The sequence below is a fragment of the Penicillium chermesinum genome (genome assembly GCF_028974085.1).
Source record: "Penicillium chermesinum strain IBT 19713 chromosome Unknown utg000007l:1.0-2695246.0:1.0-2697696.0, whole genome shotgun sequence".
NCBI lineage: Eukaryota > Fungi > Ascomycota > Eurotiomycetes > Eurotiales > Aspergillaceae > Penicillium > Penicillium chermesinum.
The window spans coordinates 891,409-906,238 of NW_026695317.1; the positions used below are offsets into that span (position 1 = coordinate 891,409).

The window sequence follows — 14,830 nt, forward strand, 5'->3', positions numbered from 1 at the left end:
TCAGGTATCGAATAGGTCGAACTCGAGACATGTAAAACCCAATCTGTGCAGGTTTCCAAATCAGGTCGAGCGTATTTCCTCTTTCTGATTAGACGATTCTCACCTGGCGCTAACCGCATACGGGTTAGCTTAACGCGTCTCCTTAATTTAGGTTTTCTTTTTTTCCTTGAGCCGCAGCTCCCCGCGCTGACATAACTTCTGTTATATTTTGCTCTGCGTTCCACCATGGCTTTCAGAGGAGAGCGGTTTGTTCTTGACTTGGACGAACCTGATGGAGGGGAAGAGCCTGCTCCATCCCCTTTCTCCCTAATCGGCGAAATCCGTGAACGAGCTCCAACTGCTGCTCCGCCTGCTCCTGCCCCTCAGCCCACCGCTTCTTCCACCGGCTTCCCCGCGCACCGGAAGCGCAAGGTCTCATCCTTCAAACAGCGCCGGACAGGACAATCAACCGAGCCGCCCGATTCTCATTCTCAAGCCGACACGTCTCCCCCGACTGTTCAAGATGACAAGCGGGCTATCGAGGAGGAAAACCGCCGGCATCTGGCATCCATGTCGGATTCTCAAATTCAGCAAGAGCGAGAGGAACTGATGGCCTCCTTGGACCCCGGTTTACTAGAAAGATTCCTCCGTCGTGCGAGGATCGATGAAGATGAACAGGTTGAATATGCGCCGAAGCCGGAACCAGCCAGGGAGCAACCGGCGACAGCAAAGCCTCAAAAATCAGTTTCGTTCGATGTCCCCGCCACCGATTCGGCCCCTCCCAAATCCACCGCTCCAGTCTTTGCACCAAAACAAACTCCACAGTCGACCAAACCCCCTGCAAGAGACGACCTCCCGCCAAAGCAACCCCCGGCAGATCTGTTTCCAGCAGCTCAGCCTCCTTCCCTCGACCCAGCCATGATCGAGAAGTTTCACTTCCCGCAACCCAAACAACCCATGCCCACTCTAGACCCTACATCCCCAGAATTTCTCACAGACCTCCAATCGCACTACTTTCCTGAAATGACCCATGATCCCCAAAGCCTCTCATGGCTCCGCCCACCTACCGGCGACGAAGACGATCCGGACTCCACATCGCCCTACCACCCGGCCAGCGAAGCAATCTCCATCTCTCCATCCGCAATCCGTTTCTCCCTACGAGGTACAATTCTCCCCCCCGAGACCTCTCTCAGTATCCCAACCACAATGGGCCTGCACCACCACGGCGACGACCCGCAAGCCGCGGGATATACGATCCCAGAACTGGCCATCCTCTCCCGGTCCACATTTCCCGCCCAGCGATGCGTGGCATGGCAGGTTTTGGGGAGGATTCTATTCCGACTGGGGGAAAGGAGAGTTCGGTGATCGAGGTGGGCAGCTCTCAGAGGGCCTGTGGTTTGTCATCGAGAAAGAGGGCGTAGTGGGTGGCATGCTCGCCGAGGCGGAGGGGGCGACTGGGCTAGAGAGTATTCCTCGAGCTGCAGCGCAACAAGGGAAAAATGAAAAGAGCGACGACAGCCGGGTTCCCGCAGGGTCCGGTATTGGACGGCATGCTAGTGCTGCGGCGTGGGCGGTTGAAGGGGTATGGCTGTGGCAGAAGGGTGGAGGAGGGGATCGGGGTTTGCTGAAGGAAGGCCAGCTTCGATCTCAGTAGATCTCACGACGAAATGTTTGCATTGTAGCCGATTTCACGAATGTCATTTTGATTTGCGGGTTAAGGCAGCGAGCGCCAATAATTACACCCAAGTCTAGAAGTCTACAAATGTTGTACCCCGAGAGGTATTGTGAAACAGTCTACTTGGTATGCATTATCATATCATGGTTATCATATCGTACAGGCATACCCGGACGCTTAGCAATAAGCCCCATGCATAAAAGGTAAAAAGAGACAAAAAAAAAGACATTAGCAAAGGTCTCAGTCGCCACCAGTCGCCGCACCGTCACCAAGAGCTTGATCCTCAATTTGCACGCCCCAAATCTTCCACCTGGCTTCCTCAATAAAGTCTCTGCGTAACCACAGTCCAGAGGGCAATATGCGCATTTCTTGCGAGCCTGCCAGCTCGTTCTCGGCAGATTGAGACCGATCCAGCCAGTCAAATAGCATACGAAGCTGCCATATACGATCGCGGACTTCGTCCTCATCGGCCCCACGGCCCCGAGAGGATCTAATGATACTCTGAATCGTGTGGGAGAGATCGAGGCGGGCATCGACGGCTGAGCTCCGTAGCCATGGGGGCGAATGGGTGAGTGCTGTAGAGATGCGCGGCGATGGAATCGGGAACGAAGAGGGGAGGACGAGAGAGCGCTCGCGGATATCGAGATCCCGGAGGGAAGGGAGTTGAAAAACCCAATCCCAGGGACTTTGAGACGGTGTGGTGACAGCAGATAGAGAGCGGGGGAGAAGATCAGTTCCGTTGGCGAGGGCGGATGGTGGGAGACCCTTGGCTGGGTTGGAGGATGAAGCGGCTGTGCCTGCCGGGAGGATGTCCTGCGCTTCACTGAGACCTGTGAGTGTGGAAGCAAAAACAGAGGTCGAAGCACCCAACGGACTGTATGTGGCTTTGCGGCGGAGGTAGACGGAGGGGTCACCATGGCGGAATTTGTCTCGCAGAGCGTTGTCTTGGCTGAAGTCTAGGACGAGAGGCCAGTGGTCTGGACCACGAACTTCGATGCGTGTAATCTCACACGGATCAGGCAATAAACAAGGGGCAGTGGTAGTATTCTTGGTGCCATTGCGGGAAGTGATGACTATCGGGAGAGAGATCGGACGGCGAGTGTCAATGTCACGAGGAATGAGACAGCGAGGCTCCGCGGCAAGAACCCAGAAGTGGCGGAAGGCTTGCAGATGACATTTATTGTCCAACACAGTTGTGGGGAAAATAGGATAGAATGCACATAGCAATGAGGCTACTGCAAGGTCAGACGTGCCTAAGGTGTAGCTGCCTCCACCCAAAAATAGCATGCCAACAGCCATATGGGATGCCATATGGCTACCATACGGAGTATCGGGGTCCACTCTGCCATGAAGAGAACGCAGGCGCCGGAATAGAGCTAAGTCGCCTGTGCCGGCCATAACAGCCGCGGCGGACAAGGACAAGACGTCCTGACAATTGCGTACCGAGTTTCGAGCTAGCTTAGCATCATAGTTGAGTGCTGGGAGCCGACATATGCGAATGAACTGGTCCAGGTAAAACAGCAAGATGTCCCGTGCTGGAATATCGCCAGAGCCTGCGTAGCGGAGGCCGATAGCAAGACATAGACCCCCGATTATGTTGAAGAATGGCATATCATCACTTCGCAGCTTGTTCATTCCTGTCAGACGAGACCGCTGCCGGTATATCTTAGGCAAGCTTGCATTGATCCAATCGAAAGAGGGCTTGATGCCGTCCCACATGATCAAATGCCTGGCGAGGGTTCGTAGAAGGAAGAGATCAGGTCGCACATAGTCAAAGCGCACACTTGTGTCAGGAATGTCAATCTTCTTAGCCAAGACCTCGTCATTGGTTTTCATGAATATAACTGCCAGGGCAATGGTCGCTCCCGCCGTCGCACGATCGAGTATGTGTGAAAGATCGACCTGCTTTGTCCCAACAGCGATTGCCAATAATCGTTCAACGATGTGCATATCACGCATTCCTCGCAAATCCTTGCCCTTGCCAAGGTTAATGAGACCCAGTGCAAAGCCGGCAGCAAGACGGTATCCTTCGTCACGTAGCTCTTCTTGAGAAACCGACTGCTCGTCTTGTTCGATGTTTTCGATTTCGGAGAGCATGACCTCACTCATCCGCCGATGCTGGGAGCCGCAATACAGCAACCCGATACCCATTATACCAGCAGTTTGGGTGAGGGGAGAAAGGTTAAGTTCTGCTGCTCCAAGCGGGAGCATTCTGGTGACATGAACAGACAGCAATCGAGTGATCAGCGTGTCCATTGTACCGATATATGATGCTGAAAGTCCAAGCAAAAGGCCAATCGAGGTCATGGTATGTTTGGGCGTCAAATATTTGAAGGCTACCCACTTGGCCAATAACTTGAGATGACCATTGAGACCAAGTGCTAACAAGAATCCGGCGTGGCGATTAGTGAGTTCCTGCGGCTTGTTGAACAGTATCCATGAAGTATCGATGCCTTTGGAGGCCTTTGAGATTGCTAGACCGGTGGACACACCATTGTGAAAAAAAGCCCAGCAGACCTTTTCTTCAGTAAATGCGGATCTCTCTGCGCTGACTGTGACATTGGACGGCTTCATAACACACTGCAGTGAGAAGGAGGGAATCGGAAGCTTTTCTGTGAGCAGCGGTAGCCGACCACTGAAAGAGAGCATACCACGGCCTGCAGGTGTAGACAAAGTTCGGAATGAAACCAGCTGGACAAGATCCTTCTGTGCCTCGAGGAGCTGAGAATCTGTCCAGTCAGGTTCAGGAGTACAGTCCGCTACTGGCGCTTTTGATTGGTTTAGTATGCGAGCTGCCTCCAGGAACCGTTTGTCCTCACGGAAGACCAGTTTTGTCACAGAGAAACGGTCAGCCTCGGCAGAGATCTCAAATGCATTAACGTTGTCGATATCCAGAGAAGAAGTGCTGATATGATGAAAGTCTCGTATAGCATCATGAGAAACAACTGACTGTTGGGGTGTCGCAAACGTGTGGCTGTGAGCCGGATTCATTGACAGGTACAGATCCTCACGATCAATCAACTCAAGAAGAGCTGAGTTCCAAGACGTCGAAGCCGTTGTTTGGCATTGCATTATTGTCTCGTACAGCGGAGCACTTACACCTTCTGGAAAGGTATCGATGATGCTTTTAGTCAACCCCCATCGATGCAAGAGCTTGATCTTTTCCAGAGGTGTCGAGACTCGGTGAGCTTCGGTAAAAAAGCCGTTCAAAGCCATTGTACGAGGGGTCAAATTGAAGCATCTTTGCCACATACGACCCTTTCTGGGAGCTCGGTCGGACACAGCGACAGTGTCGAGCAAAGTCAAGAACATGTTTGTTGTTTGTCGGGAGGCGTTGATGAGGTGGACAAATATGGATGGAGGCGCGAAGGGTTCAGCAGGCACGTTCAGAAGGGAAATTCGCGTGTCTTCGAATTGCCAGCGATCGATGCTAGCCATCTCGGAACCGAAGTAAGAGTCTTCCTTCCAACCCCAGGATTTCCATCCTAGCCAGCCGCCTAATTGTGCAAGAATCGGAGCAAGCATCCCTAAAGACTGGCGAGATTCTTCAGTGTCGCAGTTCGAGAGCTTCTGCTCTTCCCGGAGAAGATGGAGACCAACAATGATGGTCCCTAGGGCTGTGCATCTGGTTGTTTCGGGAAATGCGCCTGATATGGGCAGGAAACCATCCTGTCCAGAAGCTCTCTGGCCACTAGGGCTTCTCAGATATTCTCGGCTAAGAGATGCACATCGGAGGATGTAAGAATTGTGGCGATAAGTAGATCGATTTGCATTAGGCTGGTCGTTCTTGGGGGTTCGGGATGCATCGCGAGCTGCCAGGTCTTCTACTGCGTCTTGCTCAACAATCCAACCCCAAGAGCTGCTCTTCATCCAAGGGGCGACAACACCTGCAGAGCTGGTCTCCAAGTCAAGCATAGCTTCCCAGCTTTCTAGATCCACATAAGTGCCGCTACTTGAGCGGAGAAGTCCCTTCTTTCGACGCGTCCTCTTTGCTGGCGTTTCGGGGGGTGATGGTGGGATGAATGGAACTGCAAGAGCAAATAATACCACGACTAGAGCAGTCCACTCCGGTTCATTCTCGATCTCCTCTTTACCTCGGAGCCATTTCATCACTTCCCACCATGCCACGATAATCCCATCGCCAGCCTTCTCAAAATCGCGAAGAATGAACTGGCAGACTTTGAAGACCTTCTTCACCAGGTCATTTCGAGGCTCCATTCGTATTTGCACTCTGTGTCGTTGCTTCTCTGTATCTATCAGGTCGATCTTTCCCCTCGAACAGCTATGATCCAAAGCGACGAAAACAAGATCAGGATCAGCCATGACCCGATTAACGCCGCTTTCACGCGGACGACTTATAAGTCTGCTTGGAGATATACTATGAGGCTCATACAACTGCAACGGCACTGGTATCTCAATCTTGGTCGAGCTTCCCCAAGGAGTCTGTAAAGACAGCTCGTGAGGACCAGTCTCGGACCCACTCAAGGTTAGAATTCGCGAAATCTCCCCGTCAGTGATCCGGGCAGCGTCCCACACGTTAGAAATATGTTGGATGCCCGCAGCATGAACAAGCAGTGTCCATTTGTCTGATCCTTGGGCTTTCTTTGATCTCGACGGAGCCCCCTTTTGATTCTTTGACACCGCAACCCTTTCTGTTTTCAGGTTCACAATGGTCATATTTCGCGAATCCTTGTCCACGATACAGATCGCCACGGAACTGTTCTTGCCGTTCTGACGGTCTCCGAAATCGACGGGAGACAGTGTAGAAACTTTCAGATTCCGTAAGAATGCCTGCTGGGTAGAAGAGCTGAAGCTCCCTGAGAACCGAGAGGAGAAACTTTCGACCTTTGTAAGAAGAATTTCTTCTGATAGACCCGATGCAGATTCCCGGAGGGCTATGTTCTCAAATCCAGCAGATAGAACATCATTGTTCAACTCCTCAAGGAGCCTGTCAACTGGAGCCTCTGCAAAGCTTCCTACAGTGCTGTAGACAGACCCTACTGCAGGAGGCAGAGATGCACGGGGGTTAAACCCGAAACTCCCACGAAGGCTAGCCCCCAAGGACTGCCGCGGTCCCCCATGATGCATGGCGTTAGATTGGCTACCAGTAGCGAGATCCGTGAACGTGATGCGGTCTTGGCTTGTGGCAAGATCTGTTCGTGCTAGCAAAGAACTGACGCGTCGCGAGGTTTTCAATGGCACTCCAACGTCGCCAAAATCCCCCGCCACTCTCGAGGCCAGATCTTCTTCGCCGTCCTTCTTGGATGAATTGGGTTGGGAGGTATTTCTGTTTTCTGTCCAAGGTCCAAAGCTTTCGCGCGGACGAGGAGCCGGGGTGGCTGCGCCAGGTGTCATACCAAAATGGGAACTCCTTCGATTGGATCGAGCACCCTCGGTTTGTCTGCGAGTTTTCTCTTTTGCATCCTTTCCGGATTCGCCTTCCTTGTATTGAGCTGACCATACCGTGTAAAGCCCAGTTACCGAGTTCATAGTAACCACTAATATCAGTGAGGCTGACGATGCTTGGCCAGGGCTTGAGAGTTCGTCCTTGGGTGAAATGTAAACAATCTTATCCGCTTGGTCCAGAACATCAAGCCCGGAAGGCCGGCGCTTGTTGGAGCTTCCGACACTGTTCTGCAGCCAGCGAGAAGACTGCGACGTGACGACCAGGCCCATCTCTGAATGGGGATCGATAAGGGAAAACACCCGAGGGAGATCAGAGTTAGAAGAAGGATTCGGTGCCCAGGTAGTGCCTTTGGTCGATGGTATTTTGAGTGACCCTTTGCCCAGTTTGCTAGCAATGGGTGAAAGGCTTGATTGTGAAGCATCCGGGTCAAATAAGGCCGCTGTCATGAACGAATTTGGGGGTGCTGTTTGATTCGCGCGTCCAGTGGGCTGCTCGTCTAACATTTTCCTCTGGAACAACAGCCCACGAGGCGTGGGAAACACCGATTCTGTCTCGAACGGTAATGGAACTGTATGGCTGTTTCCCGCAACGAAGAATACATGGGCTTGCGACTTGAGGACGACCACTAAAGCTCTCGCTAGAGGGCCGGTTTGTTGCTGCGGCGCAATGACAGCGACTTTGTCATCTCCGAGCAAATCCAATGATGATCCAAGACCAGAACTGAGCGTGTCTTTCCCATGTCGTCTGCCCTGGCCAGTCGGTGCATTGGTCGTATGTTTGCGAGTTTGAGGCATAGTTCCCACAGGGCTTTTGGAGATGTCCACCGCAAATTGCGTAAACAGAGCAAAGCGAATCTCCTCTTTTTCAGGGTCCATACGGAAAATTCTTTTTACCATCCCTGCGCGCGACCACACCACGCAATGCTTCGTCCATACTAGCTCGTCGTCCACGGGACCCGTCAATCCGCTTTCGTCGACGCATGTTGACCACTGGTAGAGATCGGTTGATGGGTCCGAGGAAGGATACCTTCTGACACCAAGTAGGAAACGGCCGCGGGTTCGTGGAGGCCGAGTGAGCGAGTGGAGGCCATAGTGGGCTGTTTAGCAGCTGGGGCTGGAGTGGTCGCGTTGTGCCGTCACAAACAATTCGGTGACGGTCCAGGCAGCTGAACAAACCATCTTCGACCATGAATGACAATCAATCTTGGATCGAAGGCGTTTGGCCTTGGCGTTTGGGTAGGAACCGTTCGTGCGAGCTGGAGGTGTTGGGTAGATGACGCGCCAGGAACGCGGGATTTTGGACTGGCCTTTCCCCGAGTTCTTTTTGCTCCGAGCAAAAACAACTTCTCCCTCACCCGAACTCCACCCTTGACATCCAACCTCCACTCCAGCTCTATCACAGCTCGGTCACCTTGCGCTGTCTAGCCCATCAGACGAGGATTTTTACCTTCCATCCAAGCGTCGAGCTCTTAAGCAGTTCCCAGGGTGCCCTCGCACCTACGTGCTGAGCCCGTGCTGCACCAACCACCATGCCTTCATTCCCAACGAAGCCTCTGGTCCGCCCTCGGGAAGATGGGTTACAATTGAGGTAATTCAACATCCTTCAGGCATAGAAATCGAGCATGCCTCCTAATACCAGTGACTGCTTCATTAGTTACAAACTGTCGCATCGCGTGCATGCCGCTCAAGGATACCCACTACGAGCCCCAAACGGCGCCTCAATCATCGTGTATGGGAACGAAAATGGACTCAAGGTTGTATGGAGAGGCGGACGTCAATTCTCAGCCCTTCAGAAGTTCGAACCAGCTCGATCGGAGAGAAACGCCGGCAACAATGATGATTCGGTCATGATCCTCGATTCCGACGACGAAGATGCGCCTGATGTCTCCCTAGCTCAAGAAGAGCCCAGATACGATTTTGTCAATGAGGAGACTGAGGTCGACCCGTCATCTCCCTATGAGCCTATTTTGCGACAGATAGATATTCCCTTGGGAAGCAGGGTTCTGCATTTGGCTATCCCTCGCGTTACTCCCGAAGAATCACGATCGCCTCTTGATCCCTTTCCGCCTATCGCGAAAACGACAATCGTTATAGCTGCGGTCTGCTCAGACTTTTCGACTCGTATTGTCACTCTTCCACTCCGCCCTCCTCACCCTGAACAAACCAACCCTAAAGACTGGCACATTCAAAGCATCACCCTCAATGGCGGAGTCACTCATCAAGATATCCCTCGCGGTGTGTCCCTAACCTTCACCTGTGAACTAACAGAGGAGGACCAGAATCCACCCAAGGCGCGGAGTCGGGCCGAAGCATCTGGACAATGGAGTCTTGTTGTGGCCACGCATTCCGCTGAAGGATCCGGCCTGCTCTTGGTGCACCGGATTTCAACTCATGAGGAGCCATCTGGCTACTACACCATCCTGGAAGATGACCTTGTCTCTCAAAAAAAGATCCTGCCGTCACCAGCACAAACTATCGCATTCAATCCCTCTACTTACCCTTCCACCCGCCACGCGCACCTACTCGTCGCCTTTCACAGCGGCTGCGTCAAGATATTCTCCTGCTTTTCCATTCAAAGATCCTCGAGATCAGCCAGGCGAGCTTCTCTTCCACGGGAGGAGCTTGAAACCATCGACGGAGAGGGTCGCTGGCTCATCAGTCTATACCCTGGCTTCGAGCAAAGCCCGACTGGGCTTTCCCGGCGTAAGACTATCATTGATGCCGCCTGGGTGTTGGGTGGCCGAGCTGTCATGGTTCTCCTCATGGACGGCGAATGGGGCATATGGGATATCGAGGGAGCAGGCCCCGGGACCGTCAAGGGCCCATTACACCGCCAGACCAGTGTCCAGGGGGTGAGTGGAGGCTCTCTCACAACCTACGCTGTCAGCGGTCGTATCGCATCTCCGCCGTCCAACACACAATCCGAAGCCGAGTCACGGCCTCGTTTTGCACCTATGACACCATCCACCAAGCGAGTTCGCGAAGATACCTTCCTGAAAGGATCAATGATTCCATCTAGCCCATCCCTTCGTGGACAGATCTCTGTCCTGCAGACCAACCCTCCTCAAGACGCACTTCCGGATGAGTCCATCTTACTGCGTCATGGCCGTCTCAGTGCCATGATTCCTAGCCTGCTTTCTCTGTGGCGCAATGCCGTCCGTACTACTGGTACAATGGACGCTTCGAACCGGTGCCGCGTGACGCCGTTCCAAGACGTGAATCTCTTGGGGGGGGAATTTCCAAGCCATCAGCTATCTTCCCGCGCCCCCTCGCCGCTCTCGACCCAAGGGACCGAATGCCTTTGATGTCCTCGTTGCCTCCGAACATCACCTTATAATCCTGGCCCCTCGCCTGATTCAGGATGATGAGAATGTCTCAAGCGCAATGGTGAAGCAAGAAGCAGCCGACGCCGATGCAGAACGAGATCAAGCGATGCTTCAACGAGGCGATCTGGATGTGGAAGGGATGGGTCGACTGATCAACGGAATGGTCAGTGGCTCCAATCCTTTACGGGTCGGTAGCCCTGTTAAGCGGACCCGCGTTTTCACTTGACACCGAGGGTATAGGGAACATGTTTAGACGATACCCAATGCTCTATGAGTTTTCTTACCAAGCCCCTGCCCCCTCTCTAAGAATTACTTCGTCTTTCCGAGGTCTATATAGGAACTATTTTGTATTGAAGTTCGCGCTGTCAGGTGGAGCGCAAGGCGAGATCCATGCCTTGAAAGTCCTTCTCTGAAGGAATAAGCTCTGTATCGGATGCGATATATTAAAAACCATCGAACGGGTCTTGCGAGACCCAGTCTCAGATTTCGTGGGGCCTCTTACCTGCCCTCAGTTGGCCCGTAAAGCTCCACAGCGCCCACTTTTGGCTCGAGGTCCCTGTGTTCTTTCGCTGGTCTCCGTGGCTGCTGATCTCTTCTCCAACGAAGTCCTACATCAGTATCCATGAAGCCAGAGAGAGGATGCAGCTCGAGTCAAAAGTGGTGCGTCATATAGACACCGATGGGACATGCCAGTATCGTACAAGTACTTGTAGTAAGTCTCGGATTTCGTAGTTCAACGCTTTTAGATTGTTATGCTCTCCAGTAAAAAAGCACTTTTTTTTTCTCCTCTCTTCCCCCCTCGCCATGCTTATAAAAGTCACCTCTAGAATATACCCGATCAGAACCCATCCCTCAATCCAGCCCTCTCCTCCGCCTCCAACCGCTCTTCATTCACGGAATGCCACCACTTATGCGCCGGATCCTTCGTCTCCTCCGGCGCACCCCAACAACCTGACCCTTGACCCACTCGTCCCAAGGCTTGGGACTAAGAATGTAATGCACATTCTTGACCCTGTCGTCGCGCCAGATAGCATCATGCACGCCTTCCCAGCGGAGCGTCTTCAACGCATTGTAGATATACGGAAGCCCGACCCATCGGCCGTGAAACAGGTCACCGAGGAGCGACTGGTCAGCGAAGTCGTAGCTTGACGTGTCTGCCTTGGCGAGCTGGGCGATGATCTTGTCGTAGACGCCCTTGGACGGGTTCACGACTTGGAGGCCGCCGTTGGGGATTCCCAGGGCTGTATCCGAGGGGGCGCCGGTGGTTTGCGCCGCTTCGGGATTGGAGTGCTGGGTTGTATAGGCACAATTTTTGGGGATCCTTTGTGATAGGTTAGCTTATTTGCAACGTGTGGAAGCTATATGAATCGGAGCGGTGGAAGGGGGGGGTTGGAGGGAAGGGCATCTGTTACCAATTCTCAGGATAATGAGGCTTTTTCAAGGGATTGCACGCGCAAGCGTGGCTGCAGGCGAAAACCCGATTGCCCTCGCCGTTCTGGGAGGGTGGATCGAGGTCGAGTTCCATTAGCTCGTCCATGTTCTGGAGGACGAGCATGTCGCTGTCCAGCTGGACGACGCGCTCATATTCAACCAGGGAGAATGGCGTGAGCTTCGACCAGCAGTCGTAGAAGCGGGGGTCATTGGTGAATGCCTTGGGAGTAGACGGTAAGAGATAGGCTACCCGCTGCTTGAGGATCCCCGGGCGTCCAGGGCCTTGTGGCCTTCTTCCGGGAAGGTGTCGGTGTACAACGCCACCAAAGGGTACTTAGAGCCCGATTTCTTGAGAGAGAATAGTCCAACGTCAGCAGACCTGACAGGTATTCTGTGTTCGTGATGAGAGTCGTCCACACTGTTTCTCGAGGTTAGCGCCGGATGCATGCATGGCATTTCAGGCTCCACTAGGCGTACCTTTGGTGGGAGGACGGGCACTATTGCTATCAGACATATTGACGCTGCCGCTACTGGATGCGTAGACGGTTGGAAAATGTGAAGAAATGGAAGGTGTCCTGGCAGTACGATCAAGCTATGCGGCATGCGATAAGCTTACAGTCAGAACGGGCTTGTAGCTTCAGAACGCAGGGGACGGGCTCGATGTAGAGGAGCATTAGATCCGGCTGAGCCAATGTATCGAGAGAGATTAAGCCAGTCTGCTAGTCCTAAGCGCGAAGAGGAGGGGCGCGGATCTTCCTGAAAGGCCGATTGCGTTATCAAATATCTCCGATGTGGGGAAAAAAAACGGGCTTGGTTACTCCCAGCTGATGTCTTCCATAGTGGGAATGAACCATTGGGGGAAGTGAAGATCAAAACGCATCTTTGGCGCCCAGGTTGTACAAATTATCTTTAGCTCGGGGATATCTTATATGGAAATCGGAATCACTTGCTCGCCCTCTCTGGCTCTGCCTGGACCTGCTCTGTCTGCACTGGATCTGCTTGCATCGCTTCCTGCACTGGCTCCTCTCCTTGGATTGACGACCCTTCCAGCTCAAATCGAGGCTCGTTCGTCCCAAGTTCCATAGGAGGCCGACCGATTGTCCCTTCCATCTCAATCCGGTTCTCTCCAGCCTGCAGCTCTGCTGCCTCATACGGCGCAAGTTTTGTCTTCTGCTCCAGTTCTACGTCGCCAGCACGACTATCCGCCTCCGCGGGCAGTTTGCTATTGTGCTTGGACTCCAACTCCGACGCAGTGGCAACCCCAGGATCGACCTCGATCAGGGGTACCTCCGCCGCAGCCTGCTTTCTCTTGCGGTGCCGAAGGAACCAGAAGGCCAAAAGCGCAAGTAGAATTAACGCACCCACCGCGACACCCACACCGATCCCCGCTTTGGCCCCGGTGCTCAGTCCTGAAGATGCCGGCGCGCTGCCCTGATTGTAGCCCCAGACTGGGTATCCCTGGATGATGATGTTGGCTTTGATGTCCTTTCGAGTGGTCATGGGCCAGGGGTACGACAAGGAGGCGGAGTCAGTCGGTTTCACGGCGTAGGTCAATTCTGAGGTCTTCATGATTGAGTGGCATTTTCCAGGCACTGTTGGGTCTCCGCCGTTCAAGTTCTTGCCCCAATTCCTATAGGCAGAATTGTGTTAGTTTCTATCTTGCGACCACGCTGGAAATAAGGGCTCATCGCCGCGGGAGTGAGCCAGATGCCACGACTTACGAAGGACAACACATGGTCATAGTCAGCGACCCTAATTGTGACTCCTGGGTCGTGGCTATAGTCCAGCCAGAGGGACACACGAAGGGGCCCAGAGAGGTCACAGTCGACGAGTCCAGATTCAGCGACGAAGAAGCCGACGTTGTCGCGGCAGACGGGAGACATTGCAGGCTGGAATCGACATATTGGCCGTACTGCGGCCAAAAGACCGACATGGTCGACCAGCCGCTGCCGGCGGAGGCGACGTAGTCAGTCGTACAGGCATCTGGAATAGACCACTCGGTCGTGAGCGGTTGGAATTCAATGACGGTGTAACTACTCGTCAACGGGGCCAGGGTCGACATGCTGTAGTTTGGAGAAGAGCAAAACCGGAGGAACACGAACGCGACTCGTAAACGCGGCGATCATCGATTGATAGGACCCCACTCTATATACTCTTCATACTCTACATGTGGAGACAGGCTATTCGGCTATTCTCGTGTTGCTGCTCGTTCAGCCCCAGTCTCGTACCACGGGCCCCTCGTGCCGCTCTTGTGGACCAAGCGAGACCCATAGACCACGTATGTACACTGTCTGCTATGCTTTCAATCTAGAGAGTAAAGATAGGACTCGGTATGGGCACACAAGATACTAGGGAGACCATAAGCTATTCCTTTCTTATCTGATGAGAACTGGTCATGGAAATCATCTATGCGAGTGTCTTCGCTCCATCCTCCGTCGGGGCTGACGGCCAAAACTAGCAGGCTGGAGGTCCTGGCTACCTGTGGGCAATCTTAATAACCTTCCAAACACTCGTATTGGACTGTCTCCAGGCCTCCCTAGCCCCACAGGAGCTTGTCTCCACATTGCTTTGTTTATGGGTTTGGACGGGAAGGGGTTCCAGAAGAGTCAACTGTGGTTCCTGCCTGTCGAACCCGGGGTTCCATATCTATAGAATGTGCTAATGGGCTGGTGTCTAAACCAGTAGGTGGTCACCAAAGAAGTTAAGTGTATGTACTGAATATCAATGTGCAGTAGATCTAAGCAGGACTCAGGGGGACCCTACAGATATAATAAAGGGTCACAGTATGGTGCAGGGGCATAGAGGCTGGTGCATCCGCCTGGAAACTGGTGCATCCGCCTGGAAACTGGTGCATCCGCCTGGAAACTGGTGCATCCGCCTGGAAACTGGTGCATCCGCCTGGAAACTGGTGCATCCGCCTGGAAACTGGTGCATCCGCACAGCTTCTGGTGTAGCCGCGCAGACACTGGTTGCATAAAGCAAATATGGGTAGTAGAAGTTGCACCTGACCCGT

General features: G+C 53.3%; 5 protein-coding genes across 5 annotated transcripts; 2 read left to right on the forward strand and 3 right to left on the reverse strand.

The window, feature by feature from the left end:
- Positions 1-225: 225 nt before the first annotated feature.
- N7468_009039 (RPAP1 family protein) lies at positions 226-1,633 on the forward strand (the record flags this gene model as incomplete). The annotated part of the gene is made up of 2 exons (XM_058478335.1): positions 226-1,296; positions 1,358-1,633. The coding sequence occupies 2 exons, from the start codon at positions 226-228 to the stop codon at positions 1,631-1,633; spliced, it is 1,347 nt and encodes a 448-aa protein (XP_058326665.1).
- Positions 1,634-1,894: 261 nt separating this feature from the next.
- N7468_009040 (anaphase promoting complex subunit 1) lies at positions 1,895-8,151 on the reverse strand (the record flags this gene model as incomplete). The annotated part of the gene is made up of 2 exons (XM_058478336.1): positions 1,895-8,027; positions 8,096-8,151. The coding sequence occupies 2 exons, from the start codon at positions 8,149-8,151 to the stop codon at positions 1,895-1,897; spliced, it is 6,189 nt and encodes a 2,062-aa protein (XP_058326666.1).
- Positions 8,152-8,589: 438 nt separating this feature from the next.
- On the forward strand, positions 8,590-10,612 carry N7468_009041 (uncharacterized protein; the record flags this gene model as incomplete). Its single annotated transcript, XM_058478337.1, has 3 exons — positions 8,590-8,648; positions 8,715-10,275; positions 10,349-10,612. The coding sequence occupies 3 exons, from the start codon at positions 8,590-8,592 to the stop codon at positions 10,610-10,612; spliced, it is 1,884 nt and encodes a 627-aa protein (XP_058326667.1).
- A 612-nt stretch (positions 10,613-11,224) lies between these two features.
- On the reverse strand, positions 11,225-12,331 carry N7468_009042 (uncharacterized protein; the record flags this gene model as incomplete). The annotated part of the gene is given in 5 exon segments (XM_058478338.1): positions 11,225-11,371; positions 11,389-11,707; positions 11,799-12,150; positions 12,197-12,235; positions 12,295-12,331. 5 exon segments carry the CDS (start codon positions 12,329-12,331, stop codon positions 11,225-11,227), a joined length of 894 nt encoding a protein of 297 aa, XP_058326668.1.
- Positions 12,332-12,759: 428 nt separating this feature from the next.
- N7468_009043 (uncharacterized protein) lies at positions 12,760-13,879 on the reverse strand (the record flags this gene model as incomplete). The annotated part of the gene is made up of 2 exons (XM_058478339.1): positions 12,760-13,447; positions 13,539-13,879. 2 exons carry the CDS (start codon positions 13,877-13,879, stop codon positions 12,760-12,762), a joined length of 1,029 nt encoding a protein of 342 aa, XP_058326669.1.
- Positions 13,880-14,830: the final 951 nt, after the last annotated feature.